The sequence below is a fragment of the Tinamus guttatus genome, unplaced genomic scaffold, assembly GCF_059628265.1.
Source record: "Tinamus guttatus ecotype Peru unplaced genomic scaffold, ASM5962826v1 Tinamus_guttatus_pri_ptg000241l, whole genome shotgun sequence".
Classification (NCBI taxonomy): Eukaryota; Metazoa; Chordata; class Aves; order Tinamiformes; family Tinamidae; genus Tinamus; species Tinamus guttatus.
In genome coordinates, this window is record NW_028288775.1 from 623,745 (window position 1) to 644,404 (window position 20,660).

A 20,660-nucleotide genomic window follows, 5' to 3' on the forward strand; every position below is an offset into this window, starting at 1 on the left:
ATATTCTATATCTTTGCAATTATTTTATTAGGTACTTAGGGTGTGCATATATGCATGGTTAGTGTTTTGTGTGTGTATATGTACTTAATTCTTTAATTGTACTTTCCTACAGTAGCTGTGTTGAATTGCACACTTGCCAAGTCAGTAATTCTGGAATTAGCATGCTTTGGATTTTTGTTGGCAGGTCAGTGCTCCAAGAATGGATATGACACTGGCTGAGCTTCAGGAGATGGCGTCACGCCAGCAGCAACAAATCGAGGCTCAACAGCAGATGCTGGCGAACAAGGTGGGCTTGGAATGAGGCTGTTCCCAGCTCGGGACAGAGGTTGGAAGAGTCGCGTGAGGAAGAGGGAGGGCTGGGGACTGCATTTCCTTATAAATACAATCCTCCCTTGCTTTGGCTCCCTATATAAATATCCAGTAGCAGGGCCTTAAAATATTGCCAGTGATAAGTGGCCATGCAGCTTAGTAAAAGATTAGAGCTCCTGACATTAATATGGCAATTCATCCCGGTGGCTGTGCCACCCCTGTTTGTGTTCTGTGTGGTGACCTGCCATTCACCAGCTTCCTCACAGAACAGGGCTTTTGTCCCTGCATGTAACACTGCCCTGTAATGATACCTTGTTTTTTCCTGATACAGTTCAGTGTGTCTGGTTGTCTGGGATAGCCATCTGGAAAAGGTGGTGTGTATGTGTGTGATAGAATCACTAGGAGAGTGATTTATAAAATGCCTGTAGAACAACAACAAAAAGGGTAATGAAAGCACTTGGGGTGTTCCTAAATTGATGAGAGGGAAAAAAATAGTCTGAACACATCTGTGGAATTTGTAGCTTGGATTTCATTTTTAACTTAGGCCTTGCCACTACATTCTGCTCTTAAAAATACCACTGAAAACATGGCTATGGGGAGAGAACCTTCAACCACCAACCTGTCGGGATGCACGTGCCACCATCTGCACGGCCGCGTGCCTTTCGGAGAGCCCTTGCCTGGGAAGCAGGTTGCTCTGCAGATCCTGTCCTGCTGCTCTCCCTCTGCCAGGCCACCTGTCTTGTGCTCCGTTCAAAATCAAATGTACACGTTTGTTTCCCTTCCCAATCTTGTATGACTCCATTTGCAGAAAGCGTATTTTTCCTTATTATTTAGCACCTGTTTTGGTGCCTTAGCTTTCAATGAACACATCTCAGCAAAGCAGTTCAAACCTTGGCTTTGTAGTGGTTGTGTGGCAACTGCACAGTGGTGCAGTGGCCCTCTGGGGCCCATTAAAAATGGCAAGAAATCTTTATTTCTGTTCTGTGGTAAAAACTGATATGAAAAACATGGAAGTATAACTGTGAGAAATTAATCAGCTTGGCAAGATAAGGGTATTCACTTCAAGTTTAATAGCCAAGTTCATGCCTATTCTGCCCAGGCATTATTTTGTCCTCGGTTTCAGCTCTGATGTCGGTGTTGCATATCAAAAGTCCTTTTCTAACTTTTTTTTTTTTAAGCAAACAAACAAAAAAAAACCTCTTGGCTGTTCACTCAGTCACAAGTGATGGTGATAGACCTACAAGTCTTAATTATTAGTAACATCACCATGGTCATTGTCTATAAAACCAGAAATAGGAATGTTTTTTTATATACTTTCTGTAAAGGGAGCTGTGCAAGATTTGAGAAGAGATGGAGGGAAGTTGATATATTTGAGTCTGGATGTTCACCTGGCAGGCAGATGTTCTTTGTGTGTCCTACAGGAGAATGTGTTTCCTTGAAGATGTCTCCCTGCAAAGGCATCTGGGAAGGACAGTTTGATCCAAAGACAGACCTTCCATTCCCTTTTTGAAACCAGATGCAATATTAAAAATAGATTCTGAGGGGAAAATAATACAGTTGCTTTCTAGGCATGGGCTGTAATGTCTATTTCTGACATTCTGCACTATATGATTGACTCCAAACTCATGCATCCGTTGCAGGTGCTGCTTTATTTTCTCCAAAAACCAGGCTTGCTTTTTGCCCTTCCTTTTTCAGTCAAGTTGACAAGAGCCTGTGTTTCCAAATGTGGCTGGTGATTTTGGGAAGAAATGTTCAGTTCTAGTATTAGCAACCTGTGGTAGTCTTGGCTGCTCATCTTTGGTTGAATGCTTGGGGGAGGCCTTAGGAGTTCCAGCAGAAGCAGCTCTTTTCTCCAGAACTGGAAGCCATTTGCAATGGCCAGTGACTTAAAGGTAGTTGCTGCAGATGATCTCGTAACTCCTTTTCTCTCTAAGCTGCAGAGATCTGGGTAGAGGCTGATAGGCTGCACCATCCTTGGAGATGGTGTATGGGTCTGTCTACTACATAAATGCAGTCCAGTCGGTCATGAGCTGTAGGCTTTTGGCCCTGGGTAGGAAGGTTTTCCCATTTCTTGCGCTCCTCTGTGTTGCGGTGGCAGTGAGCATTGCCCCAACATGATCACATCTCAGAACTGTGATGTGCAGTGATTCCCCCATCTCAGGAATGTACAACAAAGCTTGAAAAAGTGATGACAAGAATGGCAAGGGGTGTAGGGAATACTTTCTGTATAGATAGTTAAATTGTTCTGGGAGAAAAAAAGAGGGACATAAGATAGAGATCTGTACAGTACTCAGCAGCACAGAGAAGGAAGAGAAGAAAAAAGTATTAGCTCTTGTAACTCAAGAACTAAGTAGTGGTTAAATGGAACTGGAAATTGCTTTGAGGATCATTGAACATAAATGCTATTTTTTAAGGCTTAAAAAGCTTTTGAACAATTTAATGGAAGGAAAACTTATTAAGGGCTGTTAGACACGGGCACCATGTCTGTCCCAGAAGGTCCTCACGCTACAGAGCGGTGGTGCCTGGGGTTGAATTGGAACAGTGTTGGTACCTGCTTGCCTGTTCTCAGAGGCTTCTGTTGGCACTTTGGGAGATCAGGTACCGGGCTGAGGTACTGCTATGACTGCACTTAAATGTTGAGACTTCATCCGCCAGTACCTTGCTGTAAGACCCATTTTAAAAAAAAAAATCTTAACTGCAGGAGCAGCGCCTGAAATTCCTGAAGCAGCAAGATCAGCGGCAGCAGCAGCAAGCTGCTGAGCAGGAAAAACTGAAGCGACTGAAAGAGATTGCTGAGAATCAGGAAGCCAAACTTAAGAAAGTCAGAGCGCTGAAAGGCCACGTGGAGCAGAAAAGGCTGAGCAATGGCAAACTAGGTGAGGAAACCAGCCTCTGTGTAGGTGTCTTTTTGTTTGTTTTTTTTTCATAAAGCATTGGATTTTGACTTTTTTGTTGTTTGATTTAAATGTTTCAGTGGGGCTATTTACAGAATACCAAGAAGTGTTAATTCTTGCACCTTTTATTTGTCAAAAGAAGTCCTGAATGACTTAAAGGAGGAAAATACGTTTTCTTATTTTCTTATTTTACATTTTGGGGAGAGTCCAGTGTATTTCCACAGTGTTGAGCCTACTGTATCCGCTCTTGTACTTCAGTGTAGGTTGCTTCCTTACTTAAATGTTCTTTCCTTAAATACCTTTGTTTACCACAGCACCTCTTTCCATCCTCAGTGCTAATACCCTGCATATGTTTAGAGTGTTATTCTTTTCTTGGCCTGTAACAAAGTTGGGTGTGCGGAGTGACACATGGTGTCCATACTGCCTCTTATGCAAGAGCTACCTTAACGACCAAAGTGGCTGTGTATTTTCCTTTTAATTACAGAAACCAGACTAGTGTCCAGCTGGCTACACTAGTGTTTGGGTTCTGTCATTCAGCCAACTGACTATTCTATATTAAATACTTGTTTCAGACATAATGTCAAAATAGGTTTGTGGTTTTTTTTTGTTGTTTTTTGTTTTTTTGTTTTTTCTTTTTGGGTTTGTTTTTCTGTTTTTTTTTTTTTTTTTTTTTTTTTTTTTTTATCCCCCCTCTATATATCAGTAGGGCTCAAATGAAAATATACATGGTGCTTTATGATAAAAGCAAAAACATTTTTCTTTGGGGGAAAATGAGTGATCTGTTTGGGTTGTACTGCACAAAAGTGTCAGTTTTAAAGAAGGTAAGGGCACGTGAAAGTGGTGAGGTTTTGGAGCCGTGTGTATTTGCTGTGGCACTTGCTTGAGCTCGTCCTGCTGCCTTAGACCTGGGGGCTCAGCATGCTGAGCACCAATCTTGGAGGCTGCCACGCCATCGGTGTGCCTTGCAGGTGGAATTCAGCCAAGAGTGGTTCTTTTTTCTTCTTTCATTATTTCTTTCTTTCTTGGCTCCCTGTGCCCTCCCTCCACGCGGGCAGGCTTTGCACGGCCTCACTAGGTCCTGGGCTCATGTTCTGCGCGCGGCTGGGGTGGGAGCGGGCGGCTGGGCTGCTGCTTAGCACCGCGTGCTGGCTCTCGCCCTCTCCAGTGGAGGAGATCGAGCAGATGAACAGCTTGTTCCAGCAGAAGCAACGCGAGCTGGTGCTGGCCGTGTCCAAGGTGGAAGAGCTCACCAGGCAGCTCGAGATGCTGAAGAATGGCCGGATTGACGGCTACCACGACAACCAGTCGGCTGTAGCCGAGCTCGACCGCCTGTACAAGGAGCTGCAGGTAACGGGAGAGCTGGGGAAGAGCCAAGAGTCTGGCTGCTCGCCTCACTGCGAGGAAACCCTGCTGCTCTCTCCCAGGCGGAGCTGCATGCTCGTCCCAGTGCCCCTGGAGCGTCAGCCATGCTGCCCTCAAGGGGTGAGGCAGGAGGAGCATCCCGTGTATACTTTCGCCCTTAGCAAAATGTGGAGATTAATTGCCCTTTTCTCTGGAGAAAAGGGGGGAAGGAGGGGGGGGAAACAATCCGAGTTTGCAAGAGTGACAGGACCTTTTAAGAGCTTTCTCTCTGCTACCATTTCCTGTGTCCCATCCTGAAAGTTGATGTGTGTTGATTTTTGTTGTTGTTGTTTTCCTCCGGTCTCCTTCCCCCCCCCCTCCCGCCCCTGCTCGCTGTGAATGGATTCAGCTGCGGAACAAGCTGAACCAGGAGCAGAATGCCAAGCTGCAGCAGCAGCGGGAGTGCCTGAACAAGCGCAACTCAGAGGTGGCCGTCATGGACAAGCGTGTTAATGAGCTGCGAGAGCGCCTCTGGAAGAAGAAGGCAGCCCTGCAGCAGAAGGAGAACGTACCAGTAAGTGCTGGGCACTTTCTAATAACAAAACCCAACAAAACTCTCACTTCCCTTGTGGCCCCTGGGGTCTGAAGTCAAGATTTGCATGTGGGGAATGCTGTTCAAGATGCTGTGCTTATCTTTATCTGTATGTGGTGGGAGTCTTGCACTTTTCACGGCATGTCGATGTTAATCTACTTTATCGGCAAACTTCTGGCCAAGGGCTCTTAATGCTGTTTTGGGTTTTTTTATTTTACATTATTATTTTAATAACATGTTAATATACATTAAAACCTAAAAAGCTTCATTTTTAGTACTGGAATATAACTTTTCTGCTGTTGTTTTATCCTTCTTGACTTCTGGTTCAAACTCTTCGTATAGATGGATGCTGCAGCATAACTTTATTTTTTGTTTCGTTGCTTACTTTTTTTCAGGTTTCTTCAGATGGGAATTTGCCCCAGCCAGTGGCTTCAGCTCCAAGTCGAGTGGCAGCAGTAGGTCCTTATATCCAATCCTCTACTATGCCACGTATCACTTCCAGACCTGAACTTTTGGTGAAACCAGCGTTTTCGGATGGGACGCAAGCTTTGCAGATACCCGATGGTCCCCTGAAAACACAAACTCTGCCCAACATGAGAGCTGGAAGCAGTTCACAAGCAAAAGTTCCTGCAGGTAACTTGCAGTTGATAATCCTTCCCCAGACCCGTTCTCTTCCAACTTACCACCAGTGAATTTTCTTTTTAACAAAATACTATTAGATATGTTACTCACTGCAAGAGGTGTCAGATCCGAAGACTATATGCTCTAAGCAGTGAGGTTATGCGATTCAGTGTGTTTTAAATAATCTTATTAATGAGTGATTTGAAGTGGAAGGAATAGAATATAGGAGGATTCTTCTGTAAATTACCAATCCTTCTTTATACTCCTAACCACTATGCAGCTTTGTTCAAGTTTCTAGAAGCTAGCTGGTCGAGCACACATCTAGTAACAGCCTGGTGGCAGGACTTAAAAAGCTTTTTGGTTGTGGATTTTGGAAATGGCATATGTCAAAAGTGATGTATGAGTGGTGAATGGCTGTGGAGAGACCTAATGCAACACCTGACAGGAGGCTTGACGTGTCCTGCTTAGGGTATTAACGGAGATTTGGCTGCTTCCTTCTGTGCCTTTCTTTGGCACAGATATGGTTTGATTCAGTGGGAATAAAAGTCTGGAGAAGCTGGAGAGAGGTAACAATCGCTTCCTTACTTTCTTGGGAGCAAAAGGCTCCCCTTCCCACTGGGAGATAAGAGAAACTTAGATCTTCCTGAAGGAAAAACGTAGTCAGAGACTGCAGAGTAATTCTGTTTATTTTATGTTTTCCTTCCTCCACTACAGTAGTGACAGGTGTATATGAAGTAGCCTTTACACAGTGCAAGTATCGTTCAGCCACTGAAGAAGGGGGGAATTATTTCATTTTAGTAGATACTAAAACTACTAGAGTGGAATTATATATATGTGTATACGTGTGTGTGTATATGTGTGTATATATGTATGTGTTGTATATGTTTTAGTACATGTTACCTGTTTCTGATCCCCTCTTAACATCCCATCACTTTTACTCATCCAAATAGCCCAGGGAAGTTCCACACTGACTAGAAAAAAGCTTTTTGTCTGCATGCCTAAAAATGCAGACACGTGCAGTGGGTGCTGCTTTCATGGTTATTTCTGTGCTTATTTTTTGCATTCTCATTATTTAAAAACAAAATTAAAGTGACAGGGCTTACAGCAGCTAACCTACATGTGATACTTGTCTACTGTCTCTACTGTCCAGACCTGGTGTTTGGAAAAACAAACAAACCTTTCCCCGCCAACGGATGAATGAGTCAACAAAATACGATTTTAAGTTAACCTGAACCACTTACTGTCTCCTAGGCTCGGTGGTCCCCAGCTCAAAACCTTCCCCATCTGCCCTGGACTGGAGTAGTTCAAATGCAGACAATGTCATTAGCCAAGGACAAGCCTTGACTTCAGCAAAAGGAATTGTGATCAGTGAAGGACAAGGTAAGTTCCTGCTTAAATTTAAAGGTAAATTTAAAGAGTGGAAAAATCAAGTTAATAACAACTATTTCCCAAAATCTTTGTGTTAATGCACAGAACATATTTGAGTAGACCAAAAAAAAATGCAATACAGGTTTGGTGGGATCGTGGCAGGATTTTTAAAAATGCCTTATTTCAAGTGGTGGAAACCAATGCCTGCAAATATGCTGTTTAATTTGCAAAGTCCCTCAACATGCTCTTGGGCTGTCAGTGCAAGGGGAGGATATGCACAAAAAGCACCTCCCATACAAGTTGTCCTCATTACTGCACAGAGAGTGATCCTTATTCCTGCAATTGTGTTGTCATTAAAAATATATATATATATATTCCTTTCTGTAACACCAGCTGAAGGAGAAAGTTTTCTGCGAGACAAAGAGAAGAAAGTTCGTCCGTTTTCTATGTTTGATTCCGTGGACCAGTCTGCTGGGCTGGGCACGCTGAGGAAGAACCAGAGCAGCGAGGACCTCCTGCGAGAAGCCCAGGTAGGCAGGAGATGGGCACTGCTGCTCGGCTCCGGGCTGCAGCTGTGCCTCCTGCTTCCCATCTGGCAGGCATCACTGTGCAGCTTACTGCCCCGGAGAAGCTCTTTGAAAAATATCTCAGTTTTCCTTCAATAGAATATTTCTAAGGGAAAAAAACACCATGCTTTTTAATGTCAGCCTGTCATTAAGAATCCTTCCCTCTACTCGCTGTGGGGAAAACCTGCATATTGACTGATTGCATACAAACGGCTGGGTTACTTGGTGCTAGCATGTGTATGTTTTTTCCAAAATTTACATATACAGAAGCATTTATGGGGTGGCTTTTAAAATCATGTAGACACCTGTTGTACTGTTTAATTCAGCGGTGTCTTTCAGATGCTTGCTTGCAGCAAGACTTCCCACCTGAATCTTGGCAAAAGTGCATTATTTGCTTGGGCGGAGGGGCAAAGTAACAGGAACACTGGAAAGATATCAAGTGCTCTACTGAAAGTCAAGTGCAGATTCCTCTCAGCTACCATTAGAGAATTGCTGTGCACACCCATCATTTGTTTTAAACATAGCTGTTGCAGAAGGAATTAAGGGGAACAGACTGAAAGTTTGGTACTATAAATAAAATGTTTCAAGAAGTCTTTTCATGTTTACTGAATGAGATTGTAAACAGCACTGCAGAGATGGTGCAATTGTTTGATACTGTGTTATCCCCGGTGGCCTCTGGTTCTCCCAGCAGGTTGCTAAAACTTATTTTGCAGTTTAACCATGATTTAACTCTTTGTCTTTCAGACAGCCAATAAAAATATAACAAAAGTACCACCACCAGTCCCTACTAAGCCAAAACAGATAAACTTGCCTTACTTTGGTCAAGCTAACCATCTGCCACCCTCTGATGCTAAGCTGGATGGAAACCCACAGAAGCTGCCGTTAGCTGTCGTAGCTATGGGGAACAAGCCAAAAGCAGTAGCCCAGCAGCCCTCCCACGCTTCCCAGCAGATACAGCAGAGGATCTCTGTGCCTCCAGCAGGTCCTTCCTCGAGCCAGGACCAGATTCTGCCCTCGTCCAAACAGGAGAGCCCTCCAGCAGCAGCCGTGAGGCCTTTCACCCCTCAGCCATCCAAGGAGGCCTCGCTGCCGCCCTTCCGAAAGCCTCAGACGGTGGCTGCCAGTTCCATTTACAGCATGTACACGCAGCAGCAGACTCCCGGGAAGAACTTCCAGCAGGCCGTGCAGAGTGCCCTGACGCGGGCGCAGGGCAGAGGGCCGCACTTCCCGAGCGGTAAGCGGGTGTCCCTTGGTGTCCTCTGGATAAGGTCTCGGGGTGGGTGTGCATCCCCCCAATCTGCACATGCAACGTTGCTCTTGGTTAACCGAGTGTGTTAGAGGCAGTGTGAGCATCTCGGGTTGTTTGTGAAAATTGCATATTGCTTTTCTAACAAAGTGCAGGATATCTAAGTGATAGTGGTAAACCTGGCTAGCAGTTTGGTTCTGTTCAGTTAATTCTAGGATTCTGCCTCTTCACCCTAGATAAGTGAATCAGGCTGCATGTTCTTGTAAGGTTTGTTGATCAAATATTCACGCCTGCTTTTCCCACTGCTCTTCAGTGTATGGCAAGCCGGTGATGGCGGGCGCCGGGGCGCCGATGCCGCTGCCGCCCGCGGAGAACATCTATTCCAGCCTCCAAGGCAAGCCAGGCAGCCCGGAGCCCGAGGTGGAGGCAACAGCCAGCGCTCATGAGAATCACGAAACAGAGCGAATTCCCCGTCCCCTCAGCCCAACCAAGCTGCTGCCTTTCTTGTCCAACCCGTACCGCAATCAGAGCGATGCTGATCTGGAGGCGCTGCGGAAGAAGCTGTCCAACGCCCCCGCCGCTGAAGAAGCGGAGCTCCATTACGGAGCCAGAAGGACCCAATGGGCCTAACATTCAGAAGTTGCTGTATCAGAGGACCACTCTGGCTGCCATGGAGACTATCTCAGCTCCGTCCCATGTGTCCAAGCAGGCCACATCAGCTACCAGCCCCGAAAGCCCCACAGAAATCCCCAATCCTTACTTAAGTGCAGAATCGGAAAAAGAAACTGCTGCTTCCGCACCAGAACCAGCCATAGCCGAGGAAGCAGAACCGGAACCAGCGGATCAGAGTGAGGTGGTTCTGCCCTCAGCAGCTTTGGACACTGTCCCTGAAGGAGCGTCGGACAGTGACGAGCTCATGCAACCCAAGATGGAAGAGCCAAGCCTAGAAGCCTCACTGCCATTGGAAGTGTACATGGAGGAATATCCTCCATACCCACCACCTCCATATCCGTCAGGGGAACCGGAGAGTCTGGGGGAGGACGTGTTCAACATGCGGCCTCCTGAAGTTACTGGGCAGTTTTCCTTGCCTCCAGTAAGTATTAACCTACAAATAAGTCAGTTCAAGTTCTGCAAGGGATTCCCTGCATCGTCTTGTAGTGGATGTGGAGAGTTAGTTGCACAGACAGAACAGATACTGTAGAGAAACTTCTCTCCTATTTGTTTGGTATTATTATCCCCAAATTGAACTGACAGTAAATACTGTTGTTTCTAGAATGAATGGTAGTAATGAAAAGTTTCAAATTGAGATTGGTACACAAATAGTAAAGCTCTTCAGGTCTGTAAAATGCATTTTTTATAGAAGTCTCGTTCAAATTTAATTACCTCATAAGAGTAAATGAAACTAGTTTTGAGGCACAGTTGCAAATTTCAGGAGTATTCGTCTCTATTGTTGATGTGAGCTGGAAATCAATTATCTGAATCCCTGGTCATATTTGTTTATTTGGAAGTGCACTGTTTGAAAGATGAACAGAGCCTGTCCTGGTCCCACTCTAACAACTCATTTGTAGGTGCCAACTGCTTACACTTCCTTTACTGAAGCTTTCTCCAAATTTTTCTCTGGAACTTTAATTTGACATGAGTCAGTTCTCAAGCTGCATCGAAGTAAAGTCCCTTTGGGCTAACGGTAGGCACCACTTTACTGTCGTGATGCTTATTTTGCGAGTCGGCATCCGTTCATGTGCTGTGGTGATATTTCACACTTGCAGAACAGGAATACTTAATGTTTTCAGCTCCTTGAAGAGTTCTGTTAAAACCGATCACGAGTAGAATTTTAATAAGCTGATGTACAAAAGTGTGATTTTTTTTTTTTTTTTGTCCCCCCCCTCCCCTCTCCACCTCAGGGCAGAGGACATAAATACTTTAGCCTGCTTTTTACCCTTGTAATTTCTGCATGAAATAGTCACTGCGTGTTTTTCTTTTTGCTCTTAAGACTTTGTCCTTGCTCCATTTTACAAGCAGACTTGAGAGCTAGAGCTTCCTAAGCTGTAAGAACTCCGGTCTGCATGGTTTTGTAATAATTTGGGGATGAGAAGAAACAAACTGGCCCAACTTCTTTCACATTTAAATATTCGGGTTGTGCTTAACAGGCTGCTTGCCTAAAAAGCCTGTGCTTGTGGCATTATGTATAAATCAACAGGTGAAAGAGCATATTCTGGGAATCTCGTCTTTGCTAGCTTATCTTCACATGTTTGCTCTTGCAGAACATGAGTCATTTCCATTCATCTTTGCTCGGACATCTGTCAGAAATTTGCATAGCCCTGTGAATAGTGTTTATTACTGCAGCACAGGCAGCTGGGTAGAGTGCTGGCTTGATGGGCACGTGTTCCCTGCGGAAGGGGCCGAGCGAAAGTGGAGCTGGAGAAACACTTTCCTTCCAGGATCACTGGGGGCATCTTCAGTCATTCTATACTTGACCATTTTCCATAACAGTTTTTATTCCTATTAATAACTCTGCTATACCTAGCAAAACATTAGCAACTTAACATCTGCGCTTAAAGAGATGGAGTGGAGTCTTCAGGTTCATGGTTTCTGTCATAGCTGTGAGAATTAGTGCTAAAACAATCTGGATACAGACTTTTGCGGTTATGCTTCTTCTCTTCAGAAATTTGGTAATTTCATTATTTTGATGTGTTTGATCAAGATGATTTCTGCCTATGACCTGAACAGAGACCTTTGCTTAAGATGGAGGCAAAGATCTTTCATAGTATTCCAGATTTGCTGTATTCATCCTGGGAAGGGGACCAGGAACAATAGCAAATGTATGAATATTTTAAATTTCATGTAAAACTGCCTTAACTGGTCATTTCTGTTGTTAATCTTGTATCAACAACTCTATATTCTTGTTTTCCTAGCAAAAATACCTGTAACTTGTGTTACCTTTTTGCAGGGGAAGAGGACAAACTTGCGTAAAACTGGCTCCGAGAGAATTGCACATGGGATGAGGGTGAAATTCAACCCCCTTGCCCTGCTTCTGGATTCATCTTTGGAGGGCGAGTTTGACCTCGTGCAGAGAATAATTTATGAGGTACAAATTCTACCTTGGAAGAGGAGGAGTAGCCATCCCTCTTCAAAGGGGGAAGTCAAAGCTAAGCTGCTTGGGACTCGAATGAGAGACTAAGGGCACACAGCCTAGATCTGTTTGTGAGGAGGGAAGAAATGCTAACAAAAGTGGCCACCTAGCAGCTCATTTTAGCTGTTGCATCTGCGTTGGTTATTTAGCGTAGAGACTGGAAATTTGCAGGCTGCTTTTTCCATTTCTTATCTAGCATGTTAGCAAAGTGTTTGACAAGCAAAATTCACTTACGTAACTGTAAGCAAAATACATATATTTGGGACTTATTATAAATGCTTGTACTAAATTACCAAGACGATATAAATATTTCTCTTAACGTTTGTCGTCTTGCTGTTAAAAGGAGTCTTCAGGGTCTCGTGTGAATCTTCTTGAGATACTTGTTACTACTGTCATTTTTCTCCCTGTTGCTTGTGTTCGATATAGAAATAAGGCTCAGAGTTATATTTCAGAACAAGACAACTAATTTTCCTACTTGTAGAGATGTTAGTTGTAGAGAGCTTCGTGAGAATGTGAATGTTTCCTTTCTCGGTTGCACAGGTTGAAGACCCTAGCATGCCCAATGACGAAGGGATCACGGCGCTGCACAACGCCGTGTGTGCTGGGCACACGGAGATTGTCAAGTTCCTGGTGCAGTTTGGTGTGAACGTGAATGCTGCAGATAGTGATGGATGGTAAGGCTTCCTTTAGGAACCTGTGAGTGTCCCCCCTGAGAGAGCTGCAGCCTGGGGGCTGCAGCCACCTCAGCAGCAGTGGTGCTGGGCTGCCCTCTCCAGCTTCTTGCCTGTCAGAAGACAAAAACAGAAGGCTCTGTGAAGCTCTTGGCTCCTGGGGAGGTGGATTTGACTTCTGCAGCATGAGGAGACTCCTTTGTAGGGAGGGGAGAAAAAGAAAGGCCTTTAGAGTTGTGCTTGCACCAGCAGGGCTGCTGATGACTTTTCCACAGTAGCGCAGCAGCAGGTCTCAGTGGGGTGACATGAGAATGCCTAGAGGAGAAAATAGGCAGATCTATACTAGTGTTTTGTATTTGGATGAAACAGGGCAAAACTAACTGTTCATTTCCAGCCTGATGGGCTGGAGACGGCTGTTGGTAAATCTGTTTCTTTGAGATATTAGGCAAGTATAAGGCAATCTATACATGATGAATTGCTTTCTGGAATTCCCCGCATGCTGCTAGCGTGCAGCCTTGCACATACTCTGAGCAGTTTCCAGCTCTGCAAATTCTTCTTGTTTTTGGGTCTAGTACTCAGATAATTAAGTAGCACTTCCCTGACCCACACTCCCAAGCCAGAAGTGGTGCTGGGTTACAAATTCTTGGGTCTGTAAGGATTGCTTACTGACTGAGGGGCTATGGGAGAGCTGTGTCTTTCTGCCTGCCACAAAAGTGCCCAAGGCTGTGAGTAAAGATGCTTGTCGTCCCACAGCTGTAGGTGCCTGTGCTCGTTCCCAGATCACATCTCAAAGCTCAATGGTGAATGTTCTTAAATTTTCCATGGATCAGAAAAGGGTAGCATGACTAGAAGTCCATATGGAAACCCAGCTGCAGGGCTCTGGCAGCTCCAGGAGCCTCTGGCTGACTGTGAAAGCCAGTTGTTCTTGGCAGGCTGGGTTACCTGCTGCGGGCAGGAGGCTGCCAGCGCTGCCCCGCTGCCTGCTGGAGGCCTCGAGGAGCCCACGAGCTGGGCTGCCAGCCATCAGCCTTTGGTCTTGCCTTTCTCCTCGTCCTGTAGGACGCCCTTGCACTGCGCAGCGTCCTGCAATAACGTGCAGGTGTGCAAGTTCCTGGTGGAGTCGGGCGCAGCCGTGTTCGCCATGACCTACAGCGACATGCAGACGGCCGCAGACAAGTGCGAAGAAATGGAGGAGGGCTACACACAGTGCTCCCAGTTCCTCTACGGTGGGTGAACAGTCCCTTACCTGGGACTTTTCAGGGTGGTGTTGCATGGGGAGTGGTTGTTTGCACGGACTTTTGCCCGTGTCTCAAGCTCCTCTTTGGAGAGAGAGGGTTTTAAGGCGGCTTACTGTGAGAGTGAGGTCCATCTGGAACTGCTGAGCCTGTAGAGGTGATTTGAGTAATGCAATTTTCCTCTGCATTAAAACCCTCGAATGAACTGAGCACTTGCGTCAGGGAGTGCATTGGTGTGAGACGATGATTAGGCAGATCTTCCCAGGTGAGTGTTACTTGATGCACCAAGGTGGCATGGATTGCTCAGTAGGCAGTTCACACACACACTACTTCATGTCTTCAGATGGAGGAATACTTCCTAAGATGAATTTTTAGAACGAGGAAAGGTATTTCCAAGTTTCTGCCTTGCCAGGGGTTTGTAAGCATTGAATTGGACTTTGTCATTTTTATTTTCTGACATTTATTAAGAAATCCCCCATTTAATTTATTCATATAGTAAGGCTACAAGGAATCTCCTTATTTTAATAGACTGAACTCCCTCCAGGGTATGATGACAATTAAATCAGGGAGGATATTAGAATATTTTTCTATGGTTTTTATGTAGGCCTTGCTGCATAGGCACCTGTCAGTTGGGCTTTCATTTATCTGTAAGAGGCTGGAGTAGTAAGAGTGAAAAATGCAGCTTTTTTGGTTTGGTGGGAGCATGAGTTCTGGTAAGCTGCTCAGCCAGTATGTTTCAATGCAGCCTTCCTGCAGACAGCTGGACAGGCTGTGTACCCCTTGGTGCCAACACACAGGTTTCCTTAGGAAAGGAGGGAGGCTCTCTGACTAGCACCTGAGCCTGGGGGTAAGTGAAGTTCCAGTCAATTTTGTATCCAGGCTCTCATGGTATGGTGGTCATCAACAGCAAATGTCCAAGGAAGATATAGGACTAAGTTAAAAATAGTACTGTTTAATCGGTTATCTTCTTGTTTGGTTTTAAGCATGTTATGAGTCAGAGCTGAAGAAAACCTGTTTAATGGGTCTTGAGAATTTTTTTTCCAGAAATTTGTCGAATTCTTAAATTCATATAAGCAGCCTGCTATGGGAAGGAGACCCATGACTTAACTGGGCACAGTCTGAAGAAACACATTCTTTTTGTCTGTGGGGTATTTTTTTTATCTCACTGAATAGTCAAATCTTCATTTCCATTTAAATATAGAAATACATTATATGCTTATATAGATATGTATGTGACTATTATGTCAAAAATTGTTATGACACACTTTTTAGTAGGTCTCTTCAGTAGGTCTCAAAAGGATTGTAAGGCTCTGGCTTGCCATCCTTTCTGTGTTGAAAACTCTTGATATTTGGGCTGCTTGGCTACTGAATTCTCATATTGTTCCATTAGCTGAATCTTACTGCTGGGGCTGTTTCTGGCTCTCTGCAGTTATGGTGAGAAATCCACCCACTGTGGAGCCCTTCCTGCTGTAAGGGAAGTTTGGGGTGTGGGTATCTCTATTTAGAGCAGATGTTGCATTAAAACCTGGCCTGTTGCCTGTGAGATGAAAAACCTGGGTGTGCAGCCTGGGAAGCATTTGAAGTATTACTGATTTGCCTAATTTGTCTTTGTTGTGAAGAATGAACAATACTGAAAAGCACTAAGAAATGCAAGTGTGTTTAAAGTACTCCATTAGTCGCCTAACATTGAAATAGCACTCTTATGTTGCAACCATGTCATCTTACACTTTTCAAGATTTAATGAACTTAATAGTATAACCAGGCTCTTAAAGACATTACCCTGGTTCAAAACCTTTTTTTTTTTAATTATTTCTCTTTTTATTCATCTGCTCTGTAGATCTCTTTCTCTCAGTATTGATAGCCAGTGCCAGTTTCCTTTACATGTGTGCAGAGCCCCAGCCTCTGCTAAACTTTTAATTATACCAAATTGGCAGGGGGATGAGGAAAGCTTCTTCAAGAACTGAAGCACGCCATGGAAGCAACTCAATTTTTGAGGAGCTACAATGCAGAAATGAAGAACTTTCTTTGAACAACTATGTCCCCTGGCAGACATGAACTCTTGTATAGGATTCTTAGCTGTAATAGAAGATGGGGAGGGAAATGACAGGTTTTGTAATATGATGTGCAACATACCCTTTCCTCCTGAAGACAGGAAAAAAAAGCAAACAAAAAACAGTAAGGTTCACTAATCTAAAATGGAGTAATTAACTAAGAAAGTTTGTATAGCAGTTGATTAAAATGCCCTTTTTGATGTGCTGAGAAGTATGTACTGAGGGAATATTTCCTCTTTAGCTACAGATGTTTATTCAGATTCTAACAACGAGCAGGTTTTAAATGATGCCTGTAAGGAGTCTGGAGGTGCTGGGGGGAGAGGATGAGCCCGAGCGGATCAGTGACTTTTCTCACCAAGCAGCAGGGTGGTGATCAACACAGGCAGGCGCTGCCATCTCCTTTTGGCAGACAGAGATTCCTGGGGAGCTCAGAACACAAACCAGTATGTCTTGCTCAGCACTTATGTGCAGGGAGCCTGAACACTGGCCTAAAAATCTGACCCCTTTTATTGATTGCTGCTTACACCGTGTTTCAAGAATATAGGGTAAGGAAGAACTCTGGGTGTGCAAGGACTAAGTACCTCATGACTTTCCCAGGAATGACTTTCAGTAGACTGATAGCAAGGTGTGATAGAAATTGAGGTATTTTTCCTGGCTGCTGTCTGGTAAGAGTGTACCCCTCTTTCCAGTGGCCTGAGATCAGAATCCAGTTTTTGTACTGAGCTGCTTTGTGATTTTTTTTTTCTAATGTTGCAGGAGTCCAGGAGAAAATGGGCATAATGAACAAAGGAGTGATTTATTGTCTGTGGGATTATGAGGCCCAGAATGACGATGAGCTCTCCATGAAGGAGGGGGACTGTATGACGATCCTGCGCCGGGAGGACGGAGACGAAATTGAGTGGTGGTGGGCACGGCTGAACGACAAGGAGGGCTACGTGCCCCGCAACCTGCTGGGGGTGAGTGCTTCCTCCACGGTCACAAAGACACTGCCTGGAGAGTTGGCAGGATTCGATTCATGCATCTAGGCTAGGGGCTGTTTCCAAAGTCCAGTAGTTGCAGTTAAAGCCCTGCATTTATTCAGGCAGGGAGCTGCGTGCCTTGAGCAGAGTGGCTGACTACTTCCATTTGGATACTTGGTGCAGACTGTATTAATAGTCCCTCTCTGCCTGTTTGGGGGGAATGTAGTGTACCTTATGTGCTGAGCTGGTTTCACATAGAAATTTAAGCCAAGTACACTGCAAAAATTCCACAGTTCTCTTTTTCTAGTATGGAAAAAGAGCTCAGATTGCCAAATCTCACAGAAATTTGACAATGCTTAGTCTTGTGCTCTTTAAATAGTAATATATTTTTCTATATGTCAAAAGCTTTGAAGTTAGTGGCCTCTCCCTTCCTTCCCCTCTTTGTAATACCTTTATTTTTTTCAAAAAAAAAAAAAAAAAACCCCACACACATGTGTCTGGATATTGGGAGGTATTTTCAATTACCTCCCCATATTTCTCCTTATGACCGAGTTGCTAGAAAACCGCAGCAGGTGGATACATGTGTAAGAGCTCCATTAAGCTTTTTGCTACATATCCAGTAGCAAAATATATGGATATGGGATATGGATATAGGAAGTACATATCCTTCTGCAGGAGATAATCCTTAGCATAGGCAGAACCTCCTAACTCCCTCGAATTCCAGCTGATTGAGGTGTGAAGCTTGAAAGCAGATAAATCTTCTTCCTCATACCAATGAACCTTATTCCTAACTGGTTAGACTTCCAGAGCAACTACCTCTAGTGCAAAATAAGTTTTCAGATGTGCTCTCCAAATGCATCGTTCCTCAGTGGAGCCCATGTGGCAGCGCTGCCCACCTGGGCCCAGCCAGGGCCTTGTTGTCTGCATGGGGCTGGCGGCTCATCCTGCCCAGCCCACGCGCTTCCCGCAGGTCCCCAGGGAGAGTTTCCCATGCCCAGCGTGACCTGCTGGCTGCTGCCTAAGCCCTCTGCTTATTCTTGAAGGTACCTACTAGACTTGTAATGTGGCAGCTGAAATCCAGGCCAAGATGTTCAGCCCAGAGAAGAATGTTTGGTAGCTTCATATGATCTTATATAGAGCTGTATTTCTGTCACAGCTTCTCTATTCTTTTGCAGTTAGGTGCAATGAGTAAAACTAAGGGAATAAGATGATCTCTCTCTCTGCCAGTCTCACTGGTCACCCACTTCCTGACCTGTGCAGGAGCTCTGGAAGCAAAAGCAATAATATTGCCCAACCACTGACTTCTTACAATGCAATGATATTGCCCAAATACCGAAGCGCTACTGGGTTGGCATCCCTGCTGGTGGTGCCGCAGGCCAGGCCAGGTCTTGGGGGTGAAGTCCTCTCATCTTCTCCTAATCAATAACTGAGTAGGAGGGGGAAGTCTCTAGTGCCTGTTGGAATAAAGAATGTCTTTAAGGGTGTCTTTAAGGCCACTGAGTTACCTACGTGAATTTACAAGCCCTCCACTCACTATACACAGCTCCTGTAGCATCGTGGTCCTTAGGCAGCTCAACCTTCCCAGTTTGCCCAAAGCTGTAGCTATGTAATGGCTGTTAAGCATTACAGAAAGCAAAATAAAGTTTAGCTCCTCCCTATTTCCTTTTGTAAATGGGGGGGAAAAGTTCGTTGAATGTCAAGTCTCTTGACTTATGAAACCACCGACCTTCCCTAGCCCACCCACATGGACCGTGTTGAAGTTTCTCTGTTACTTGCTTTTCAGTGCCTTCCTTTTGCCAGAATTGTGCTTTTGTACTTGCACAGTCAGTACCTTCTAAGCTTGCCCAAAGAATGCTCCACCTACTTCTGTTAGTGCTCTGAGGCACTAAAATTTTAATTTCTCTTCTGTTTTACCCTCAGCTGTATCCAAGGATTAAACCTAGACAAAGAAGCTTGGCCTAAATTAGTACAGAAGCCAGACTCTTGAAGTACTAATCATGAATGACTTTAAAAAAAAAAAATTGTGTTGGTTCCAGTATCATGAGACTTATTTCAATGACAATGTAATTTGAAAGCTATGAAGAATGTGCTTTGAAAACAAATGAAGGATTGATGCATTAGCAAATGGAAAAGGGCATTTTCCAAGATGAAATAGTGGCTACAAGCAAATGAAACTGCTACGTTTGGTCTAAGCAAGACTAATGTTCAACTACCCACTCTGATTTTTCTGACATGCTGGGGAAAAATGACATCTTTCCACAATAAATACAAGGACGCTTTCAAGTTCCCAGTGAAGGAGGCAGCATGAAACAGACGACTGGCTTTGTCCACATTTTTTCTGAGGCTTTTTCCAGATGGGAGAAACTAAAGTCATCTAAAGTACGTGTGCAGCACCCAAATGCTTGTGCTGTGAACAGAACACTAGTTGAAGTAGCCACGTTGAAGTGCATCCAAGCAGTAAGAACCATGTGACCAGTGTATTGAGCAATAACTTTTAAAATGCTGTAGCATCTTAGGAATTTCATGTATTCAAAATATTATGTGCTATATTCCAGACAATGTAGTTTTAGACTCCTCTTTTTACAAAGAGCCTTCTGTATTTATTGTCTTTTGTACTTCGAAAACTAAGTGTAGAAACTCTCTGTAGTCCTGACACCTTGTTTCTATTTGACTGTGATACCATTAAACTCTTTTTCTCCTCATGAGCCTTAACTCCTGGGTGCTGCCAAGCTTTTTAATGCTAGAGCACCTGACAGTGTCATCAACACAGGTACAGTTCTGCTAGAGTAACAGTCTGTTACTTGCTGTATTGAGGGTGGAGGAGTGGTTCCAGCTCAGGCTTGACTCTTTGCATTTAAAACTTAGCCCTTATCTGTTAGCTGCATGTATCTTTTGTTAACCTTAGAAGCTGGGGAACACATGTAAGAAGAAAGACTTGGTACAAGTATTTTTGAAATAAAACCTTTCTTACAGACCTATCCTTTGTATCCATCTGCTCAGGAGTAATCATTGGCCCAGGAGTGTTACTTTACATGATCAAATCTTTCATTGAGGGGAATTTTTGTAAAGCTGTTCACCTCACCTTCAGGCTGCTAGTTCCTGTTTTCTGAAAATGCACCCATAAATACAGAAAAATGCTAGTAGGAAAGAGGATGCAATTCCTCAAGTGGTCAGGACTGAGCTGTAGTGAGGAATCTCTGTTAACAGCCTTGTAATTTTAATACATACAATACAGGGTATACACTATCAATCAGCAGTCTTGGAAAAATTCATTGTCTCTAGCCTTTGGAAGTATCAGGCTGCTTCAGTAACCAACATCCAGCCGGAGCATCTGCTACTGCCTCATGATTTTGGATCCAGGTGCTGTTTTCTCCTTAAAAAAAACTTTTCCTGGAAACTGAACTTCTGTGTATATACTGCAAGGATCTACCTCAAAGAAGGTAGGAGTTATAACTTTACCAACTTAGGAAAGTTTGTACCATATGAGAAAACAACAGTGGAAGTAATTACTTATATTTCAAATGAACATAAACAGGGTGCAGGAATTTAAGAAGGTGTTGGAGAGCACAGGATGCCAAGAGAGGCTCCTGCTGTGAAGACCTCAAGGGGCAGGAGAAAAAGACTTCATTTTAGTCACACCAGTATTTTCTACTCAAATATTTTGAGGAATATTTGAC

At 44.2% G+C, this 20,660-nt stretch overlaps 1 protein-coding gene across 1 annotated transcript in view; it reads left to right on the top strand.

The window, feature by feature from the left end:
* The window catches only part of TP53BP2 (tumor protein p53 binding protein 2), a 42,624-nt gene extending 22,663 nt beyond the window's left edge, over positions 1 to 19,961 (top strand). The window contains 15 exon segments of the mRNA XM_088525979.1: positions 185 to 286; positions 3,011 to 3,185; positions 4,369 to 4,550; positions 4,954 to 5,118; positions 5,532 to 5,769; positions 7,009 to 7,137; positions 7,519 to 7,655; positions 8,436 to 8,925; positions 9,251 to 9,512; positions 9,514 to 10,030; positions 11,885 to 12,022; positions 12,608 to 12,741; positions 13,798 to 13,964; positions 16,781 to 16,980; positions 18,904 to 19,961. Of these exon segments, the coding sequence (XP_088382105.1) occupies positions 185 to 286; positions 3,011 to 3,185; positions 4,369 to 4,550; positions 4,954 to 5,118; positions 5,532 to 5,769; positions 7,009 to 7,137; positions 7,519 to 7,655; positions 8,436 to 8,925; positions 9,251 to 9,512; positions 9,514 to 10,030; positions 11,885 to 12,022; positions 12,608 to 12,741; positions 13,798 to 13,964; positions 16,781 to 16,980; positions 18,904 to 18,945 (3,078 nt within the window). The 3' untranslated portion in view covers positions 18,946 to 19,961.
* Positions 19,962 to 20,660: the final 699 nt, after the last annotated feature.